Source organism: Fonsecaea pedrosoi, assembly GCF_000835455.1.
Source record: "Fonsecaea pedrosoi CBS 271.37 unplaced genomic scaffold supercont1.3, whole genome shotgun sequence".
In the NCBI taxonomy this organism is placed as follows: domain Eukaryota; kingdom Fungi; phylum Ascomycota; class Eurotiomycetes; order Chaetothyriales; family Herpotrichiellaceae; genus Fonsecaea; species Fonsecaea pedrosoi.
In genome coordinates, this window is record NW_013550613.1 from 1,003,937 (window position 1) to 1,022,549 (window position 18,613).

The following is an 18,613-nucleotide window of genomic DNA, read 5'->3' on the forward strand; positions in this document are numbered from 1 at the left end:
ATGACCTGGCGACGAAATGCCTTCTACGTTCAAAAGAGCGGTGACATGGGATACAAATCTTACATTTTCTCATATTGAACCTGAATCGCGTCAAGCGAATCCTTTGAACAACTTCGGAGTGAGCAACATATCTTTGCTGTCAGTAGACGGCAACAGGCACTGATTCTTCCCCATGTCGGCAAGCTAATGCACCAGCTGGACTCACTTGCGGCAGTTCAACCTATTGGGGTGCCGACACCTGAGTGGTTGTTGCACTGCAGAGAGCGTCTGTACAACAAGCCCAGCCATGAGGACACTATAGAGCGAGTGGTTGGGTCAAATGAAGTCGTGTCTGCCCGAGATTTGTGCTCCAGAGTTTTAGACTGACGTAATTCTAGCAATCGTCTGGCACAGAACCTGGATCGGATGGGAAAGCGTCGGTCACGAAAAGAATTACCTGAGTCGAGGTGGCTAAGTATCAGAAAGGACCATACTTACTGGTGCCACCTTCCGTCTCCTTCTGATTGAGAACAATTTTAAAAAGGATAGAGAAGCACGTATGGAGAGGGGGATTCTTGGGGTACGGACACCCTAGGAACTTTCAAAAATGCCGAACCTGGAATACAGTACCGAATGACAGGGGCTCCGTCGCCGCCAGATTCAAGCAACACATATTGTGACCAAGGGGATAAACATAGAGCGACAAGGGCTTGGGATTTAGGCGCTACAAACTTCTGTAGAGTAAATACCGCGACTATGAGCATAACCTCGAAGGACTATTCTCGTACTCCGCCCGGTGCCAAGTCGGAGCGGTGCGTGCCGTCGGGGCGGGACGCAAAAGCCAAGCTCACAATGGGGTGTCTCGCCACGATATCACCGAGTACTCGGTACTCATATTGTATTGGCAGTCCCCGTAGAAAGGAGAGCACAGCTATTGCAACCCGTCTCTCTATGTACTCAAGGTCAAGTGGTGAGGGCCAGCTATAGCGTTTGAGACTGGAGCCCTCAGGGTCGTCCATGCCCAAACGCTCACAGGAAGAAATGAAGCATGTGCAGCAGTTCAGTGATCCAGCAGAATTGCGTTCCCGGCACTTTGAAAGTCCCATCCGATGTCCATCTCCAAACCGAAGCAACGAGATACTGATTGACTCGCCACATTGACAAAGGTGTTGTTATTCCTATCCCTGGAAGGAAAGTCCCTGGCCACGGCTGCCACCAGTCCGCGACATGCAGCTTTCATTCATAGACTGTTTCATTGCTCATTACATGAGAAACAAGAACACGCCGAGGTCTCTATTGAATGCGATCGAACGCGGGATCCCGAACACTACCACCTGCGTCACCAAGTCCAGCGACTGGTCGGTTGTATGACCATCCTGCAAATTGTTGTTGCATAGTCTGCGACAGCACAGGCCCTTCGACGTAAGAATCTTTGGGCACTTCGGACGTGAATTCCTTGTCAAAGTTGGCGGTGTCTCGTGCATCAACCTGAGACACATGTTAGCGACAGCTTCTATAGACATCAGTTCTCACACTTACCACATTCGGCTTGAAGCTGGGTTCATATTTTCTCTGCAGCAGTTTCCTCCAGTCAATGCCGGCAAAGAAGTGGTGGGCTTTGATCTCAGCCGCTCCGCCTGCTCCCAACCGACGCTCAGGATTGCGGTCAAGCAGCTTTTGAAGGAGGTCCTTCGCCGCTGCGGGAACGATCTCAGGACCAGGGAAGTGCAACGGTTCTTGTAGAATCTTGCGGTACATTTCGTTGGTGTTCTCATCGTAGAAGGGTGGGAGTCCAGTAAGCATCTCATATAAGAGGACGCCCAAAGTCCACCAATCGACCGTCTTCGTGTACCCGTGTCCAAGGAGAAGTTCTGGGGCCAGATACTCGGGGGTTCCGCAGAACGTGTTGGTTCGGTCTTCATCCTTCATATCCAGCTTGCACAGCCCGAAGTCGCACAAGGCAATATGACCGGTATAATCCAGCAGGATATTTTCTGGCTTCAAATCTCTGTAGATGACCTTGAAACCGTGAAGACACTCCAAGGCACACAACAGCTCTGCGGTGTAAAACCTGGAGCGGTTGATATCGAATCGCTGTTCCTTTTGGAGGTGATGGAAGAGCTCTCCTCCGTTGACAAAGGCCAGGACGAAATAGAGCTTGTCAGGGGACTGGAACGAGAATTTAAGTGGAGTGATGAAGGGGTTGTTGATCTGCGCAAGCACTGATCTTTCTGCAAGAGTATGCGCAACTTCGGACCGAGAGATGATGTGTGCCTTTCGGATGGTCTTGAGAGCGTAGATCCGCCCGGTGTCTTTCTTCATCACTTGCATGACTTTGCCGAAACTGCCTCTTCCTACAACCTTCAGGAGCTCGAAGTCGTCAATCTTGAGGCTGCCTTGTCGGTTCTCGACATAGTTCACGCCAACCTTGATGGAGCCGGTTCCAAATTGAATGTCCAGCCACTCGGTCCCAAGCTGGCCGGCTTGCTTTTCCTGGGACAAAAACGCAGCCTCCGCCTTTTCATTTTCCTTCTTGCTCTTCTTTGGATCCGCAACGAATTGGCGGGCTTCCTCGAACCTCGGGGTGACCCTAGCGCCACCAAGGAATATATCTTCACTTCTACCAACCCCAGGTCTGGCGGCCGGATTACGTAGGTATAGCTGGACGCTGAGCTCGCACACTCTTGACACGTCGAACTTGAAAGAGGTGTTGTCACCTGCCCACAACGGGTTCTCTGGGGTCCCAGAAACGGCATCGACAAACACTTGCAGCTTATCGAAGTCGAGAAGAGCATAAGGCAAGTACTTGCTGCTGTATCTTCCGTGAATCGTGGGCGCAGCATTGATTCCAGCGTGAGTTGAGACTGGCCGGTTCGGAGGTGCATATGATCCTGCAACAGACCCAGACGCATATGACGAACTTGGTCTGACTGAGCCCGAAGTTCCCGAGCCATAATAATTGTTAAATACTGATTGGTATTGTTGTGGCAAGGAGAATCCTTTGCCCTCATGCAAAGTGACTATCAGGATTCCAGGTTTGGTCGTCTGGACAGGGGGGGAAGTGAGCTGTTCGGAAGCAGCTAGTTGGTGTCAGTAAGGAAGGCAGAGAACAAACAAGTGGGATTGAAAGTGATTTACTGACCGATGCCATTTGCTGAAGTGGTGCTAGTATTGCTCTGGGTTGTTGACAACTCTGGTGAGTCTGTAGCAGGGGAAGCATCTTCTGGCTTGACAGTAGAGGTGGACGTGGATCGACCGAAGCCACTTGTGAGAGGGGCCAGGTGAGTGTCCTTCAATTCTATCTCTTTGTCAATTTGATTCCATCAGAGTGCCGTTACATCAACCCACTCTTTGTCAATCTCCACGACATCTTCGAGCGTTATACCTCCGCTAAGACCTCGATAGCTGATGATGATGGACTGAGAGCGTCCGCTCAATGAGGCAGATGAATAGCCTGGCGATAGAAAGATGAGGTATCAATATGGTGCTGCAGGCACAGCCTTAGGGTGTGTTGTTGACCGACAATATTTCCAAGGAGCGCAGGTTTCAGTTGTAGACAATCGGTGAAAGGAGGGGTTGCGAGTGTGGCACAACGAGCACCTGAAGGTAACCGAGGCGAAGACGAGGTGAAGTCGTTAAGGAGCGTTGAGAAGTGGTGAGTGTTCTGCAGTCAAGGATGAGGGGAGGCAAAGATGGATGCTGATGAATAACAGAAGATCGCAGGACTGGACTTGTTTTGTTTGGTGAATCCGAGTTGCACAACAGCACACCAGTTCGATACGGCCGGGGCCTGAGTTTCACCTTTCGGGGCGAAGTGTGGGTGGTGATGCGACTACTGAAGCCTCCACACTACCTGGAAACTAAGGTGTCACAGCGGGTGGGAGACTGGGAATCGAGGGCGGCGCAGGCTGCTGAGTGGGCTTTTAGTCCCTTATTCAGCCAAAGGCGGAACAAGACCCGGGCAGACATCGGCCTGAAACTGAGCCGTCACTGGCCGTGTGAAGGCGAATCAATGGTCACGTGGACTCGACCCAAGCGGAAATAGCCTCTTGGCGCGCTGCGGCTGGTGGTGTTGGTGGCGGATATGAGCCCCCAACTTTGAACGTCAGTCGTACAACAACCAACCTGATATCCCTGCCTGTAGAGCCATCCTCACGGCTATCAACACCTAGAGTACGCTCAAGGCCTGTCCGAAGTACTCGCAAACCCATCCGCCATACCGCTGACTACTTTGAGTCCGATTCCGAGCGCTCTGCGTCACCAACTGCGCCTCGACGACCTCGAGACCCACCGGCTGACTCTGCCTGCGAGGACGCGACAATCCCTACTGAGTACGCGCAATATCTTTCTTCTGATTCCGATCTCGAGGAAGATGCTCGTATTGAGAGAAGCATGGGTGTCATAAGGAAAAATGCAGCCTCGCGCGGCGGCGACGGTGGCACCAAATACCACTGCGATGTTTGCTCTATCGATATCACCTCCACCGTCCGCATATCCTGCGCAAATCCCGCTTGTCGCGAATACGATCTGTGTGTACCCTGTTTTGCTCGCGGAGAGCACTCTAAAAATCACGATCCCCGCACGCATGAATACCATGTGGTGGAACAGAACTCGATCCCCATTTATACAGAGGACTGGGGTGCCGATGAAGAACTGTTACTGCTCGAAGGCTCTGAGAGGTATGGACTCGGTTCGTGGGCCGACGTAGCAGAGCATATTGGAGGGTATCGAGAGAAGGACGAAGTTCGCGACCACTACATCAACACCTATATCAACAGTTCGCGGTTCCCTCTCCCTGAACTGGCCGATCCTGCAGACACCCGACTATTTGAACGTATACCCAAGGATGAATTCCAAGCGCGCAAAAAGCGGCGCATTGAAGAACGTAAGGAAGCGGCGAAGTCAGCTCCCCCTGCCACGCCCAAGCAGAAACCCACTGCCTCGGTACCAGCTTGTCACGAGGTGCAAGGTTTTATGCCTGGTCGTCTAGAATTTGAGACCGAGTTTGCCAATGACGCCGAAGAAGCAGTTCAGCATATGTCCTTCGAGCCTGGTGATGGTCTTGACCCTGTCACAGGACAGATGGATGAGGAGACCACGTTGAAAATGACAGTCTTCGACATCTACAACTCTAGACTAAAAGCGAGAACAGACCGAAAACGAATTATTTTCGAGCACAACTTACTAGAATACAAAAAGAACCAGCTTATTGATAAGAAGAGAACGAAGGAGGAGAAAGATTTGCTTCACAGAGCCAAGCCTTTTGCCCGAATGATGAACCACGAAGATTTCGAGGCATTGAATAGGGACCTCCTTCTTGAGCACAACTTGCGCATTGCCATTTCTCAGTTACAGGAATGGAAGCAGATGGGTATTAGCGACTTGAGAGGTGGCGAGAAATACGAAGCTGATAAACAAGCCCGTGCTCTACGGAATCAACCCCAGGGACAGTTTGACAGGATGCCTCAGATACCTAAGAAGGGCAGCCAAATCCAACAACCCGATCTGCCCACAGAAGCATCCAAGTTGACCACACCCGAATTGCCTCTCCGGTTTCAGCGCAAACAGAAAACGGTACCTCAGTTCGCTGACAGTCAGCCCGCCGTGCAGAACGACTTTGATAAACTCTTTGCGGAGGCCAGCGGTCCAGACAGCTCTGCAGGTCCGAAACCTAAAGTTCGCTATGTGGTGCAGCCTTTGAATGGGACGACCCCATGGAAGTTGGAAGAGGATAAAGCGTATGCTCCTGATCTGCAGCTCTTGAGCGAGGAAGAAATTCAATTGTGCAACACACTCCATATTCGACCGAAGCCATATCTTGCACTCAAAGAAGGCTTATTGAAGGAAGCCATGAAACAAGGCGGGCAGATGAAGAAAAAGGAGGCTCGGGGAGTCTGCAGGGTAAGTGGATCGCTTTCTTATCATGGGCGCTGTTACTGACCGATGGGTTAGATCGATGTCAATAAAGCTAATCGCATATTCGATTTCATGATACACTCTGGGTGGATTGCAAAGGCGTGATGAAGGGAAACATGTCAAACATTGCTCTCCCAACCATTCGGCAGCTCCACGAATCCAACTTGTTCTATCACTATAGATGAACTCGGCCGATCTGGAAGTTGAAGGGAAAAGCAATAGACTCTCCTGGAGAGGATTCTTCTATCACTGGCTTTTGTGCTACAACCAGGTATCCAATTATCCCGAGTACTGTTCTGAGTCTAGTCACGTGATTCCTCATCACAACAACTCTGGCACGTGACTTATTAGGACCCTGAGCCAAAGCCTCAAAACAGAACAAACAGCACAGACGCCACCAGACGCCACCTCGATGCTGACGTCACCACAATCGCGGTCACTGGCACCCGACTGGTCTCCAGGTCTCCAACTGTGCCCAACTGAAATATGCCAATTCTTTGGGAGTGTTGAAGGAGTGTTCAATTCTTGATAATTGCAAAACAGGCATGTTGTCTCGCGAGGCTACAGCCGTCGGAGCTTGGGATTCAGTTGTGGAGGATTGATGCGGGCTGAATCAACCTATCAGACGGTGTAGACTAGTGCTCCCGTTCAATACCATCGAGATATCTCTCCCGATCTTTACAATTCCCTCTGAACTTTCTTAATGCAAAACCTGTTAATACAACTAGTGGATTGGACGAAGGAGTCGCCTCTTCAGCCACGGGATCACCAGATCGCCATAAGCTTGGACTTTTTCAGCGCGCTAGCCTTCCGCTAAATCTCCCAAGATGCAGGTGCCGTCGTCACTGCACGGTCTGGACGCGCCTGATACGACGAAGCAAGTTATCTGAAGCTATGAGGGTGTGCAGGGTCCAGGTCTGTCTTCCCCAGAATGTGAGACCAACACCTCGATCTATGACCCTGGTGGCTCTAGTTGCCGACGTTTGGCGTCATTTGGATTGCTCAGGGCTAAAAAGGCTGACGATCACTCCCTTTTCCTGAGCCTCGTCCACATTCCTACGTCACACGGGCATTCAAAACCTGATTCTGGGACAACACCATCATCTATAGAATGGCATAGGACACAAGCATTTAAAATGCGAGGCATAGCACAGTCTCAAAACAGCAGCCATCGCCTTCAATCGAACCACTTTGGACATTACCTCTTAAAATTCTTAGGCAAATCTACCTCACAAAACCTCTCACTCACCAATCAAGATGCCTCTCTTTGGAAACAAGACCACACAGCCAACTCCCGCTCAAACAACTGCACCCAGACACTCAAACTCATCGGCCGATGGCAGCCCTCGGCGAGGCTTTTTCAACCGCCGTCGTTCCTCCTCCGCCTCGTCCTCTGATTTCGACTCGCATAATCGTCGTCATGGTTCCAAAGTCTCTCGTGGTTCGACCCGGGGCTCTGGCGGATTGTTCCACCGTAATCACGAAGACCCGTCCATCGTTTCCGCACGTGAGCGAGTCCTTCAGGCCGAGACTGCTGAGAGAGAAGCGGATCGCGCTCTTGTCCAGGCAAAAGCCGCTGTGAGGGAGGCAAGAGACCGTGTCAAGATGCTTGAGCGCGAGGCTGAGGAAGAGTAAGCATCTCCCATCCGTTGAGACAATTCTTCAACAGGAATATTGACATAGTTGATAGGGCTCGTCTGGCGAAAATCAAGCAGCACCAAGCCAAAGACATTTCGAAGAGAGCTAAGCCTCTTGGACGTAAGTTTGAGCACGACCGACTGAGCATGGAGAATTGGTCACGCTGACATATATATTTCAGGTCACGACCGTTATTGAGTAACATCTTTTGAGGATAGAACAAATGCATCGGGATAGCAGCTGTGGTAGAAGGTGTTGGTTGCGGGCAAGCGTGTCGGTTGCCGTTATGGCGCGTGTGTAACAATATTTTCCTAGATATCCCTATGCATGTAACACCACAACGAATTTTAGCGTTCTACTGAGTAAACAAGACTTTGAAACAAACGCTATTAATATCATTTTCGTGATCTCGCCCATATCCGGAACCCTTCAAGCAGAGTCGTCGCATGCTCGAGGGTTTCTTCCGTTGTTCAGATCTCTGTGATTGGCCTTTCATCGAACGCTATCATGTTATCGGGACGTGGGTTAGCAAATCAAAAGCTTTATCCACTTGTACCATCCGCAGCCTTGGACCCCTGCAAGTTTTGGGTCCAGGTGCGGTCACTAGTCCGCGTGCTTTTCCTCCGATGCATTATTTTTCCACAGATAGGTGGTATGTTGGGGTTACCGCTGTCCACGTTCAATAACTGCGACTCTCCTGGTTCTTTGGTCTTTTCCTTCTTTTCTCAGTCGTTCTTCCGTTGCTTCGTCGACGGTTTCAATGTGGTTGTCGTAGCCCACTATCTTGCCTGAGGCCCACCACCATGGCCAACCAAACCATTGTCCTACCCCGCGCCACCCGTTCTGTCAACCGACTCCTACGTTCGCAGATCCTACGAGGTGATACTGCTCGGATATGCAAGAGATGTATTTCTACGGTGCAACACCGCAATGAGCAGGATGGACCTGATTCCTTGACCTTTTCCGAACGGGCGCCGTTCTTGGCCCAGAATGAGCTGTTCAGTCGACGCCATATCGGTCCGTCTCCTGAGGACGAGACGGTGATGCTCAAGACACTCGATCCTCCGGTCAAGGATCTTGAAGACTTCATTCAACAGTCTCTGCCTCAGGGGATCCGACAGAAGGGCGCTATTGGCCTCATGGATGCACAAGGGAGACATAACGTCAAAGGACGCAGTGAGAAACAAGTGCAAAGTGAGCTGAATAAACTGGCAAAATTGAATACGCTCTCGCGCAATTTCATAGGCGCTGGATACTATGGGACAACTACTCCACCGGTTATCACGAGAAACATCCTGGAAAATCCGGCTTGGTACACTAGTTATACCCCGTATCAGGCGGAGATCAGCCAGGGTCGTTTGGAATCGCTGTTGAATTTCCAAACCCTTGTGACCGATCTCACAGGCCTTGCGATCGCCAACGCATCTGTCCTCGATGAAGGCACTGCTGCTGCTGAAGCTATGACCCTGTCCATGAATGCTCTCTCCACCTCTCGACTGCGGGCACCGGGTAAAACATTTGTTGTCTCAAGCCTTTGCCATCCTCAAACCATCGCAGTTCTGGAGGCGAGGGCAGCAGGATTCGGTATAAAGATCGTGGTGGGTGACATTTTGGAGAACGACTGTCAGCTTGTCAAAAGCCAGGGAAAGAACTTGGTTGGCGTTCTCGCACAATATCCTGACACCACTGGAGGCGTCTTCGACTTTCAGAATCTGGCAGACGTTGTACACTCCGCCGATTCCACCTTCTGTGTCGCGACTGACCTGCTCGCTCTCACTCTCTTGAAAGCACCGGGAGAATTTGGTGCCGATGTCGCCTTTGGAAGTGCACAGCGATTTGGTGTGCCAATGGGTTTTGGCGGTCCGCATGCTGCATTCTTCGCTTGCAACGAGAAACACAAACGGAAAATTCCTGGTCGACTAGTCGGTGTTTCCAAAGATCGACTCGGCAATCGCGCTCTCCGCCTCGCCCTCCAAACTCGGGAGCAACACATCCGTCGAGAAAAGGCTACCAGCAATATTTGCACTGCTCAAGCACTCCTTGCTAACATGAGCGCGTTCTATGCTATTTATCATGGACCAGAGGGCTTGAAAAACATCGCTCATCGGATCTGGGCCATGGCTAAATTTGTCCAAATGTTGATTGAGAAGCACAGCAAGACCCTTAAAGTCGTCACCAAAGGTGTTGGCGACGATGGCACGGTGCTCTTTGACACAGTTACCCTAGAAGCGCAGGACAACGATGCATATGAGAAGGTACTGGCTCGAGCTTCCAAACAGGGAGTGAGCGTACGAACAAATGTTCCCGGAAGTACTCCAGGTAAACCACGGCTCGCTTTCTCGATTGACGAAGCTACTGGCAGCAAGAATCTCGTCAAACTGGCCAATGTTCTTGGAATCAAGGACAGTGACGTCGCAGCTGCTTTACAAGACTCGCAAATCCTGTCGAGGGTTAATAAACGGAATGCTGCGCATACACTGCAGAGATCAAGTCCCTTTTTGACCCATCCTGTCTTTAATCAACATCACTCAGAAACTGAACTGCTTCGATACATGCACCATCTCCAGTCAAAAGACCTGTCCCTTGTTCACTCGATGATCCCACTCGGTTCCTGTACTATGAAACTCAACGGCACTACAGAGATGCTACCTGTGTCTAATGTCGGATGGTCCGCACTTCACCCCTTCGCTACCGGTGCAGATGGCTATAAGGCTCTCATTGAGAGGCTCTCCAACAACCTGGCGACAATCACCGGTATGGATGCCGTCAGTCTACAGCCAAATTCGGGCGCACAGGGTGAGTTTACTGGTCTCCGGGTCATCGAGAAGTATCACGCCACCAGAGGCCAGAGTCAGCGGAAGGTATGCTTGATCCCCGTCTCCGCTCACGGAACGAACCCTGCATCTGCGGCTATGGCTGGAATGAAAGTTGTCCCATTGAAATGCGACACGAAGACCGGCAATCTGGATATCAAGGATCTCAAGGAGAAATGCGAAAAGCACAAAGATGACCTGGCTGCAATTATGGTTACATACCCGAGTACTTTTGGTGTTTTCGAACCAGCAATCAAGGAAGTTTGTCAGATTGTGCACGAACACGGCGGTCAAGTTTACATGGACGGTGCCAACCTCAATGCTCAAATCGGCCTATGCAACCCCGGCGAAATTGGGGCTGATGTGTGCCATCTGAACCTGCACAAGACTTTCTGTATTCCCCACGGAGGTGGTGGACCTGGCGTGGGACCGATCGCGGTCAAGGATCACCTTCAACCATTCTTACCTACTCATCCTCTCGTGGATCCCCACCCTGGTCCAGATCGAGCCAGGACAGCCATCTCTCCAGTAAGCTCTGCGCCCTGGGGCAGTGCTCTCATTCTACCTATCAGTTATGCCTACATCCAACTTATGGGTAGTGAAGGACTGAAGCATGGGACGGAAATTGCACTACTGAATGCAAACTACATCATGTCACGCCTCAGGCCACACTATCCCATTGTCTACACCAATGCCAACGGACGGTGTGCGCACGAATTCATTCTGGACGCAAGAGGATTCAAGCAGACGTCGGGCATTGAGGCCATCGACATCGCCAAGCGGCTACAAGACTACGGTTTCCACGCCCCTACCATGAGCTGGCCAGTGGCAAACACTCTCATGATTGAACCTACGGAGTCGGAGTCGAAGGAGGAGCTTGACCGATTCTGCGATGCGTTGATCGAAATCAGACAGGAGATCAAAGCTATCGAAGACGGAGAAATGCCTCGAGAGGGTAACGTCCTCAAGATGTCGCCGCATCCACAACAAGATCTGATGCGAAATGACTGGGATCGGCCGTACAGCCGTGAGCAAGCGGCATATCCTCTGCCGTGGCTGCGGGAGAAGAAATTCTGGCCCACGGTCGCCCGAGTTGACGACGCCTATGGAGATACCAACCTCTTCTGCACTTGTACTCCTGTTGAAGGGTTTGAGCAGGAAGGTCTCACGGGACTCGAAGCACCGGTGCCTACATAGTTGAAGCTGCGAATCCTTTCAATTTACGGAGTTATGTGGTTGGAAAACACAATCGGCAATATGGAAAAGCTTTGATCGGAGTTCAACATTCTGGTCTATCGTGGCTCAAACATGAAGGCATTTTCTTGATTATCATAGGTATGTTACAAGGATTCGGCGGAAGCAACGGTTCAACCTGCGCCGAATAGTACTCACGACATCTTTCTTGGTGGTTTGTGTTGATTTGCGGAAAGTCTTGGGTGTCGACGGCAATAGCATGGTTTTGCGCAGGGACTGGTGTTTCTATTCACAGTTCTGCTCTATGGCTGAGGTGCCTAAATGCGCTGACAGGTCTCGACATATATATCAAGGGTTGATGTAATGCATGATGGGAAATGAAGTCGACAACAGTATTTGTTGTCAACTTGAAAACAACTGCACTGTCGACTGATGAGGTTGTCTCGTGAGACACTGCAAGGATCAGTACAGCCGGCGATATCATGGCGTTTGACAATTCCTTTGCACCTTATCTGTTTCAGTCTTCCTGCTCACCTCCTTGCTTTGTGGTTCTTGTGCTGGCATCTTTGTGCTGTTGTTGTCAGGCGTGTAACTTGTCGACTTTCGACTTCCGAGTCTTTTCCCTGACTGACCTGACTTCCCCCCATGCCTTGGAACCTACATACTATAGTTTCATCCTCCGTCCTCCCGAGAGGTCACCCACCCCGCCTTGTCCCTTATCCCTGGTCCGTGGTCCCTTCTCCTTCATCTCCCGTGGACATATGTTCGAAGGGGTGGTTTAGAACCTCTTCGCCCCACCCTTCCACTGCCCGGCATCCTCGACGCCGCGGGCCACCTTGCGCGCGCCGTTCTCGACGCCCGTCAACGCGTTGGCGAGTCCGTCCCCGAGGGGTTTCCCCGCGCTGCCCGTCGCGCCCGTGATGGTGTCGCCGATCCCGCGGCCCGCGGCGCCGGTGATGCCCCCGACCGTGCGGGTGAGGCCGCCGATGGTGTTCTACGTTATCTAGTCAGTCGGGTAGTCAGGATGGAAAGGTGGGGGGTGGGGGAGGGAGTGTAGAAGAAAACGGACAAGAGAGGGTCTCAGAAAGGGGGAAGGACAAGAGGAACAGAATACGAGTAGACTAGAGTGAGTGGAAAACGTACCCCAACGGTAGAAGTGACAAACTTTGCGGCGCCCGTGGCGCCTTCGTCGGACGAGGAGGTGTTGATGGGCATTCTTTCCTTTCTTATTATCTTCTTAGCGTAGCCGGCCGTCCTAGAGGCAGAGTTGACGTCCGGTATGTACGAAGGTATATAAACCGGGTAGATAAGTCAGGTTTGTCGGCCACTAGCTGTGTTGCGTAGACACACCAAGTGAGTTGGCTCGATGGGCGGATGGGTTGAAGTATTTCATGAACATGGACATGGACATGGACACGCAGACTCGCAATGATGTCATATCTTCTTTTCCACCAAAAACCACCCAACTTGTCTTTGGGGGGGGAGGGCCACGATCCTCGCTTGACTGGCAAACTGGCAAACTGGGTGCTTGATCTAATCCTGGTCCGGTGTAGAATACCTAAACCCCTGTTCCATGTCATCTCCAACCATGGCCCAACGAGAGAAAAAGATGTGTGGGTGTCGTCTGTGAGATTGTGGCTATGCACCGAGCAAGGTCTACACACCTGTGCGCATGTGCGCCGTTCGTTGTATGCGTGTTTGCGAGACATGATACAAGTATAGAGGGGGTTCAAGCAAGTACCCACAGATTCACATTCCTCGTCAGATCAGCCACGGTTCGAGTATCTCCCTAAGCATAGCCTTGACGGGTCCATTATCTCTATACCTCTAGACTCCAGATATACAAGATACAGGCTTAAAGGCAGTCAGTCCATGGCTCCGATCGCGCATAAAGGAACCCTCCTCCACTTCCACATGGTCCTCAAAATCTTCTGGATTGAAGTGTGCGTGTGTCTCTCTGAATCATACCCTCTGCGCCATATTCCACTTCGACGTCGTCGCCGTGCTTGGCTTCATCCACATCAACATCCCCGTCCTCGTCCCAGCCCGTCCGCAAAGGTGCAGCCTCCTTTTCAGGATCGACGCTTGTGACGAGGCTGGATGTCCTATGCCAGAATCGCCCGAGCGGGTTCCACCGTTTTTTCTGTCCGCCACGCCCTGGGCTAGACCTCCGCCTCCACAGATACCAGCCTAGACACAATACAACAACAATGGCACAAGTCGAGATGACAAAGTGATAAGCAACGTCCGAGGGTGCATTTCCCACCCTTCGGTCAACCACCTCAGTGTAGCCCAAAACGTGGCCTTGTCGATCCACTGCCGCCACGCGGAGATACCGTGGCATATTGGTCTTGACGGAAAACGACGTCTCAAACTTCTCCTTCCTGGCATACGTCAAGTCCTGGAACGTGTCGTCCCCAGTCGCGTTCACGCCCGCTTGTATCTCTGTCTCGACCTCGACACGGCCCTGGAGGACCCAGATATCCACCTCCGTCGCACCATTCCAACTCACATACACCCTCTTGTCTCGCGGTCGGAGGTACACACTCGGCGGCGTTGAGGGCATCCCAACCCAAGACGAACTTCGAAAGGTGCGGTACGACTTCACCCATCCAAACCCCCAGAAAATCGACGGCGCAATGTGAACATCGCACAAGACCTTGCCCTGCGCGTCAAATTCCGTAAAGGCGGGTACATAGCCCCAGCCAACAAGCGCTTGGTCCGAGCCAGACAGGAGTTGAACCGACCCTTGGCTTCCCACAAGCCGGTGATCGGGATGCACGTATTCTCGCACAATGCTGGCTGTCATCTTCTCGAGATCCAGCGAGATCACCAATCCCCGACTGTACTCCGCATTCTTAGACCGACTGTCATATTTCCCATTGTCGAATAACGTAAGAATGTTGTTCTCATGCATCCTCGCATGATGCTGGAACGAAAAGTTTGTCGCCCTTCCCATCGAAAGGTCTGTAAATTGGTTCTTCTTCCCGCCCAGGATCCAGAGTATGTCACCATGGGGGTTGATGCATGTGACAGTGTGCATATAGCGTGAGGAGACATAGTAATTCCCCGACTCCTCATCCTTGTCGACACTATTGATGTGGAAGAAGTCCCACGCCGTATGAGGGCTTTCACCGATATGTGCGATTTCGTGGCCCGAGGAGTCTGGACGCCGTGCTTCGGCCTCGATGGTGTGGAATGTGTCTTGGATGTCGTAGTGCTGTGATGCCCGCCACTCAAAAACCACCTCGCCTGTCTCAATGTCTATCTCCTGGAAAATGCTGTCGAAGATCCAGCCCTGCCCAGCAATGCCAAACGTTGAAAGATTGGCGGAGGTCGGCTCATAGACCGTCATCAATGCTGTGCCATTGCGCGTGATTTTAAACTCATGCAAGTCGCCACCCAGGCCGGCGGTGGGTTTCACCCTCTTATATACCTGATACGACGAATCCAGCATCAAGTAAAAGCCTGTCCCGAAAGTCCCTGTGTCCGACCCTGTCCAGAACGTCAAGTAGTTTTGTCCGCGATACTGTTGGACTTTAAAATCCATGGCTTGTCCGTACTTGTCCTCCACCCAAACCAAGTCCCCGTGCGAGTCCATGATCAAGGGCCCCGGTGAGGATACCATGTGCCCACGGGGCGACATGAATGTCGACCCGGAATGGCCGCAGCGTTCGTCCCATTGCACAAAATTCAACCGAGGAGCTGTTTGTGGACACGATTTGTATGATTGCTGCGGGTATCGCCCCAAAAAGCCCCAGTCATATAACAGAGATTGGTAAATCCGGTGGTCAGATGACCGTGATTGCGCCTTGTCCAGAAAAGTGCAGAGTAGGACTAATAAGATGTGCTGATGGAGGTATAGAAACTCCCACATCCTGTCTGCTTTGCGAAAGGCAACACTGTCAACGAGCAAACCACAACAGTACTCTGCAGAAATGGAGGCAGGAGGGAAACGCCGGGGAACCCGTTTTGGATGCGTTCATGGAAACTTGTCTCGCACCTGGAGAGAAATTCCAACTATAGAGGTCAATCGACTATGCACTGTACCTTGCACTCCACATATATACAAAACAGGTATGTCGTGGTGTCCCGCCCGCGCGCCAGATGAAAAGATGCAAATCCGGGATCAATCTCCACCGGATGGTATTCGTTATGAATTCCATCATTCAACAATAGCCCAGCTTTATGAATTGCCGAGAGTTGACAAGATACGTCATGTTCTATAGTTGAGCTCAACTGCGCTGTGGCGACGGTGGACCCTGCTGTCGCTGAACGATGGAGGCGATGCATAATGTGACAGGGCAAAGATAGTGAAAAGACGTCTTCCAAGGACATCCAAGCATTTAGCGCTCGCTCTAGCATAGCAGAGGCGGGACGATGGTGGAGGCAAAGGATAGGCTCTCCTAACGTTGTTTGCAAAGTGTCGCGTGCCTGGGTACTCATTCCGGCTGTCGAGAGGCTGTGGACCTGGATGGAGACGAGGTGGAAGCATTTCCTTGAACGGAGGTCTTGGCTCGCAGCGAAAGGGCCCCGTTCTTCGCTTATTAGTTCCGAGCGCATGGTCAAACCCTGGCTGATCAACGTCCCGGAGCATCCGTACCTCCCGAGCTCAAAGACAAGGCACTGTCATGTGTGTTTCTGAGTCGTTGGGTGAGGATAACAAAGAGATATCGAGTTCGCGTATCCAGAACTACAAGTTCTCCGGACGAACGAATAGGGCTCCACAACGCCCATAGCGACAGCGGAACATGGTGCTTGCAACGCCCAAGCATTCGAGGCCAAGGCCGACTTGTCGATAACGACAATCTCTGCTCTGGGCCAATGTCACTGTCGTTGCTTAGTACCAATTATGCCCAGCCTCTCCGCGCTTTTCCTTGTTTGGATTCATCGAAACGATCTTCTGACCGGGTATCTGATCCACTGTGAACTGTGATTCAAAGACTCCCGAGATCGCACGTTTTCCGAGTGCCGCAAATGAGTCGAATTCTACTTCCCCGTTGCAAGCTGCCCATTCCAGGCTTTTGGGAGAAGATCCATCCCCAAGATCGCTCCATCTAGTTACGACAATGGCATGTTTGAATAGTTTCATCGGATCGCTTTTGTCCTCTTGCATCCTCAATTCGATGAGATATTCTGTGGGGCATTCGGGACACCGTCGCATGGGACGACACTCAGAACACAGGGTGATGAGCGGGCTGGGTCGGTGCATATGATATTGCACCTTTGCTGCAGCACCTGCTATGCCACCTCCATCTGGGGGTTTGGGTATGTGGCTCAAAGCACATTTGACAGCAGACATGAGATTGCCATCCCTCCAATGCGCGCATACCGAAAAGTATGGATGAAAATTGTCGCCGTGGGAGTAAAGAAGCCTCCGCAGCCCTGCTGGAGGGAGAGCAGGCGTGGCAAATGCCGAGCTGATCACCCTGACAAGCAGGTGGCCGTTGACTATGGTGTAACGAGTCTGGTGTGACCACTCTCCATCCCGATCCTTGTATCGTCGCGACATTGAGTCGATGTGAATACCGTGCTCCTTTGAGTATTTTTGTGCTCGCAGAAGGAGTTGGACGAATGGGAAGGGCAATGAGCGGCCAACGGTGATTCTTTGCCGCGACACCTTGTTCTCGGCATTGTAGGCGTTGGGACAGTTGAATATCGGATTTGAGATGTTGGTGGGCCGCAGAACCTCTTGTCCTTTCTGAGTTCGGACGTGGTATATCACACATTGGAAGCACAGTAAGTGTTCCGGTAGTTGTTGATCCAGACATTCAAGAAACTTGGCTTTGGCGTCACGGTTTTCTGGCGTATTTAGGCTTGTCCATGCTTCGGTGCCAATCAGGTCTCGGAATGGCTTACAGGAAAGGGCAAGGCTTGCTCTATCCGCTGGATCCACGAGCTCTACGACTCTCTTCCAGATGACGTCTGGGAGTTTGGCCAGGAAATCCGTTGCGGGTTGGGGTGGGATTCCAGCAAACAGGAGTTGTACCTTTTCAGCAAGAGATTCTTCTGAGTCACGATGTGCTAAGCTATGCAGCATTTCCGTATGGTCTTTCCGCTCGCCTGTCTGAGCATCTCTTTCCCACTCATCGGCAACACTGATGGCCGGGAAAGAAGCTTGTCGCCGTGATCGAGACTGATCGAGACTGTTCTTCTTGGACCCCGCCCTGGAACTTCTGGCCGAATCGGCAGGACTTGCGGTCTTTCTAAGACGGGTGGTTGAGCTTGCCGACTTGTGGTCAAACTTGACATCGTTGAACCTCAGGTCGGAGATTGAAGCATCCCTTGAGCTCGATCGACTGCTAGATCTTGACTTGAAAGGGTTGAAGAAGCCGAGCGAGCCTTTTCTTGGGACTGCTTCGGTCATTTTGAGGGAACAAGGTCTTCAAGCCCTGGTGGCCTGAGTACGCAAAGTGGGTGGTGACTTGGACGTGAAGGCTAGCCTATTCAGAAGTACCATGTGGTATATGGCGAGAAGACCTAGGAGGGCGGCAGCGACAAGGCTGGAATGTACGGAGGTCAGTAGAAAGCTGTACCAAGCACATATGGTCCATCAGGGGATGGTTATATGGGCTTCGAGTGTAGCGAAGAAAAAAGAACTGCATTCCCGTTTGCGGAAATCATTAAGGAAAAGAGGAGGGCAGCGGATGCTGACTACTTGTCCAGCAGCTGAGTGATCCAATGAAGAGAGAAGACGGCGAGAGTGAAGACGCAGTCTGTCGTCGACCTCCGCTGGAAGCCGCCGCAGTTTCAATATTGTCCAGTCAGACACCAGCAAAATGTTACATAATCAGTGGTTGATGTTCCACGTCAATGCGTGAGTCTGGGTTGATGAGCAGGTAGAAAGGAAACCGTCGAATAAGCGGATCCTGTATGCTTCAGTCAACAGGGCTGATGCAAGAGCTCCAAGCAAAGGGCTGAGGTGGCATGGACAAGGATTAAGCAATCTGAGCAGATCGTTATGATAGATAGGCAAACGCAAAGTCAGATATCACATGCGGCGCCTGAGAAGACCGCAGGCAATTTTCCTGGAGTGACCGAATAATTCAATAGAGACGCAGGATATTTAGCTA

The 18,613-nt window shown here is 51.6% G+C and overlaps 7 protein-coding genes across 7 annotated transcripts; 3 read left to right on the forward strand and 4 right to left on the reverse strand.

Moving 5' to 3' along the window:
* Positions 1 to 1,272: 1,272 nt before the first annotated feature.
* Z517_04251 (uncharacterized protein) lies at positions 1,273 to 3,349 on the reverse strand (the record flags this gene model as incomplete). Its single annotated transcript, XM_013429580.1, has 4 exons — positions 1,273 to 1,467; positions 1,519 to 3,059; positions 3,122 to 3,277; positions 3,328 to 3,349. 4 exons carry the CDS (start codon positions 3,347 to 3,349, stop codon positions 1,273 to 1,275), a joined length of 1,914 nt encoding a protein of 637 aa, XP_013285034.1.
* A 1,022-nt stretch (positions 3,350 to 4,371) lies between these two features.
* Z517_04252 (uncharacterized protein) lies at positions 4,372 to 6,000 on the forward strand (the record flags this gene model as incomplete). Its single annotated transcript, XM_013429581.1, has 2 exons — positions 4,372 to 5,880; positions 5,932 to 6,000. The coding sequence occupies 2 exons, from the start codon at positions 4,372 to 4,374 to the stop codon at positions 5,998 to 6,000; spliced, it is 1,578 nt and encodes a 525-aa protein (XP_013285035.1).
* A 1,152-nt stretch (positions 6,001 to 7,152) lies between these two features.
* Z517_04253 (uncharacterized protein) lies at positions 7,153 to 7,700 on the forward strand (the record flags this gene model as incomplete). The annotated part of the gene is made up of 2 exons (XM_013429582.1): positions 7,153 to 7,526; positions 7,586 to 7,700. The coding sequence occupies 2 exons, from the start codon at positions 7,153 to 7,155 to the stop codon at positions 7,698 to 7,700; spliced, it is 489 nt and encodes a 162-aa protein (XP_013285036.1).
* A 636-nt stretch (positions 7,701 to 8,336) lies between these two features.
* Positions 8,337 to 11,543, forward strand: Z517_04254 (glycine dehydrogenase; the record flags this gene model as incomplete). The annotated part of the gene is made up of 1 exon (XM_013429583.1): positions 8,337 to 11,543. The coding sequence occupies one exon, from the start codon at positions 8,337 to 8,339 to the stop codon at positions 11,541 to 11,543; it is 3,207 nt and encodes a 1,068-aa protein (XP_013285037.1).
* Positions 11,544 to 12,318: 775 nt separating this feature from the next.
* Z517_04255 (uncharacterized protein) lies at positions 12,319 to 12,755 on the reverse strand (the record flags this gene model as incomplete). The annotated part of the gene is made up of 2 exons (XM_013429584.1): positions 12,319 to 12,534; positions 12,684 to 12,755. The coding sequence occupies 2 exons, from the start codon at positions 12,753 to 12,755 to the stop codon at positions 12,319 to 12,321; spliced, it is 288 nt and encodes a 95-aa protein (XP_013285038.1).
* A 706-nt stretch (positions 12,756 to 13,461) lies between these two features.
* Z517_04256 (uncharacterized protein) lies at positions 13,462 to 15,417 on the reverse strand (the record flags this gene model as incomplete). Its single annotated transcript, XM_013429585.1, has 1 exon — positions 13,462 to 15,417. The coding sequence occupies one exon, from the start codon at positions 15,415 to 15,417 to the stop codon at positions 13,462 to 13,464; it is 1,956 nt and encodes a 651-aa protein (XP_013285039.1).
* Positions 15,418 to 16,380: 963 nt separating this feature from the next.
* Positions 16,381 to 17,907, reverse strand: Z517_04257 (uncharacterized protein; the record flags this gene model as incomplete). The annotated part of the gene is made up of 1 exon (XM_013429586.1): positions 16,381 to 17,907. The coding sequence occupies one exon, from the start codon at positions 17,905 to 17,907 to the stop codon at positions 16,381 to 16,383; it is 1,527 nt and encodes a 508-aa protein (XP_013285040.1).
* Positions 17,908 to 18,613: the final 706 nt, after the last annotated feature.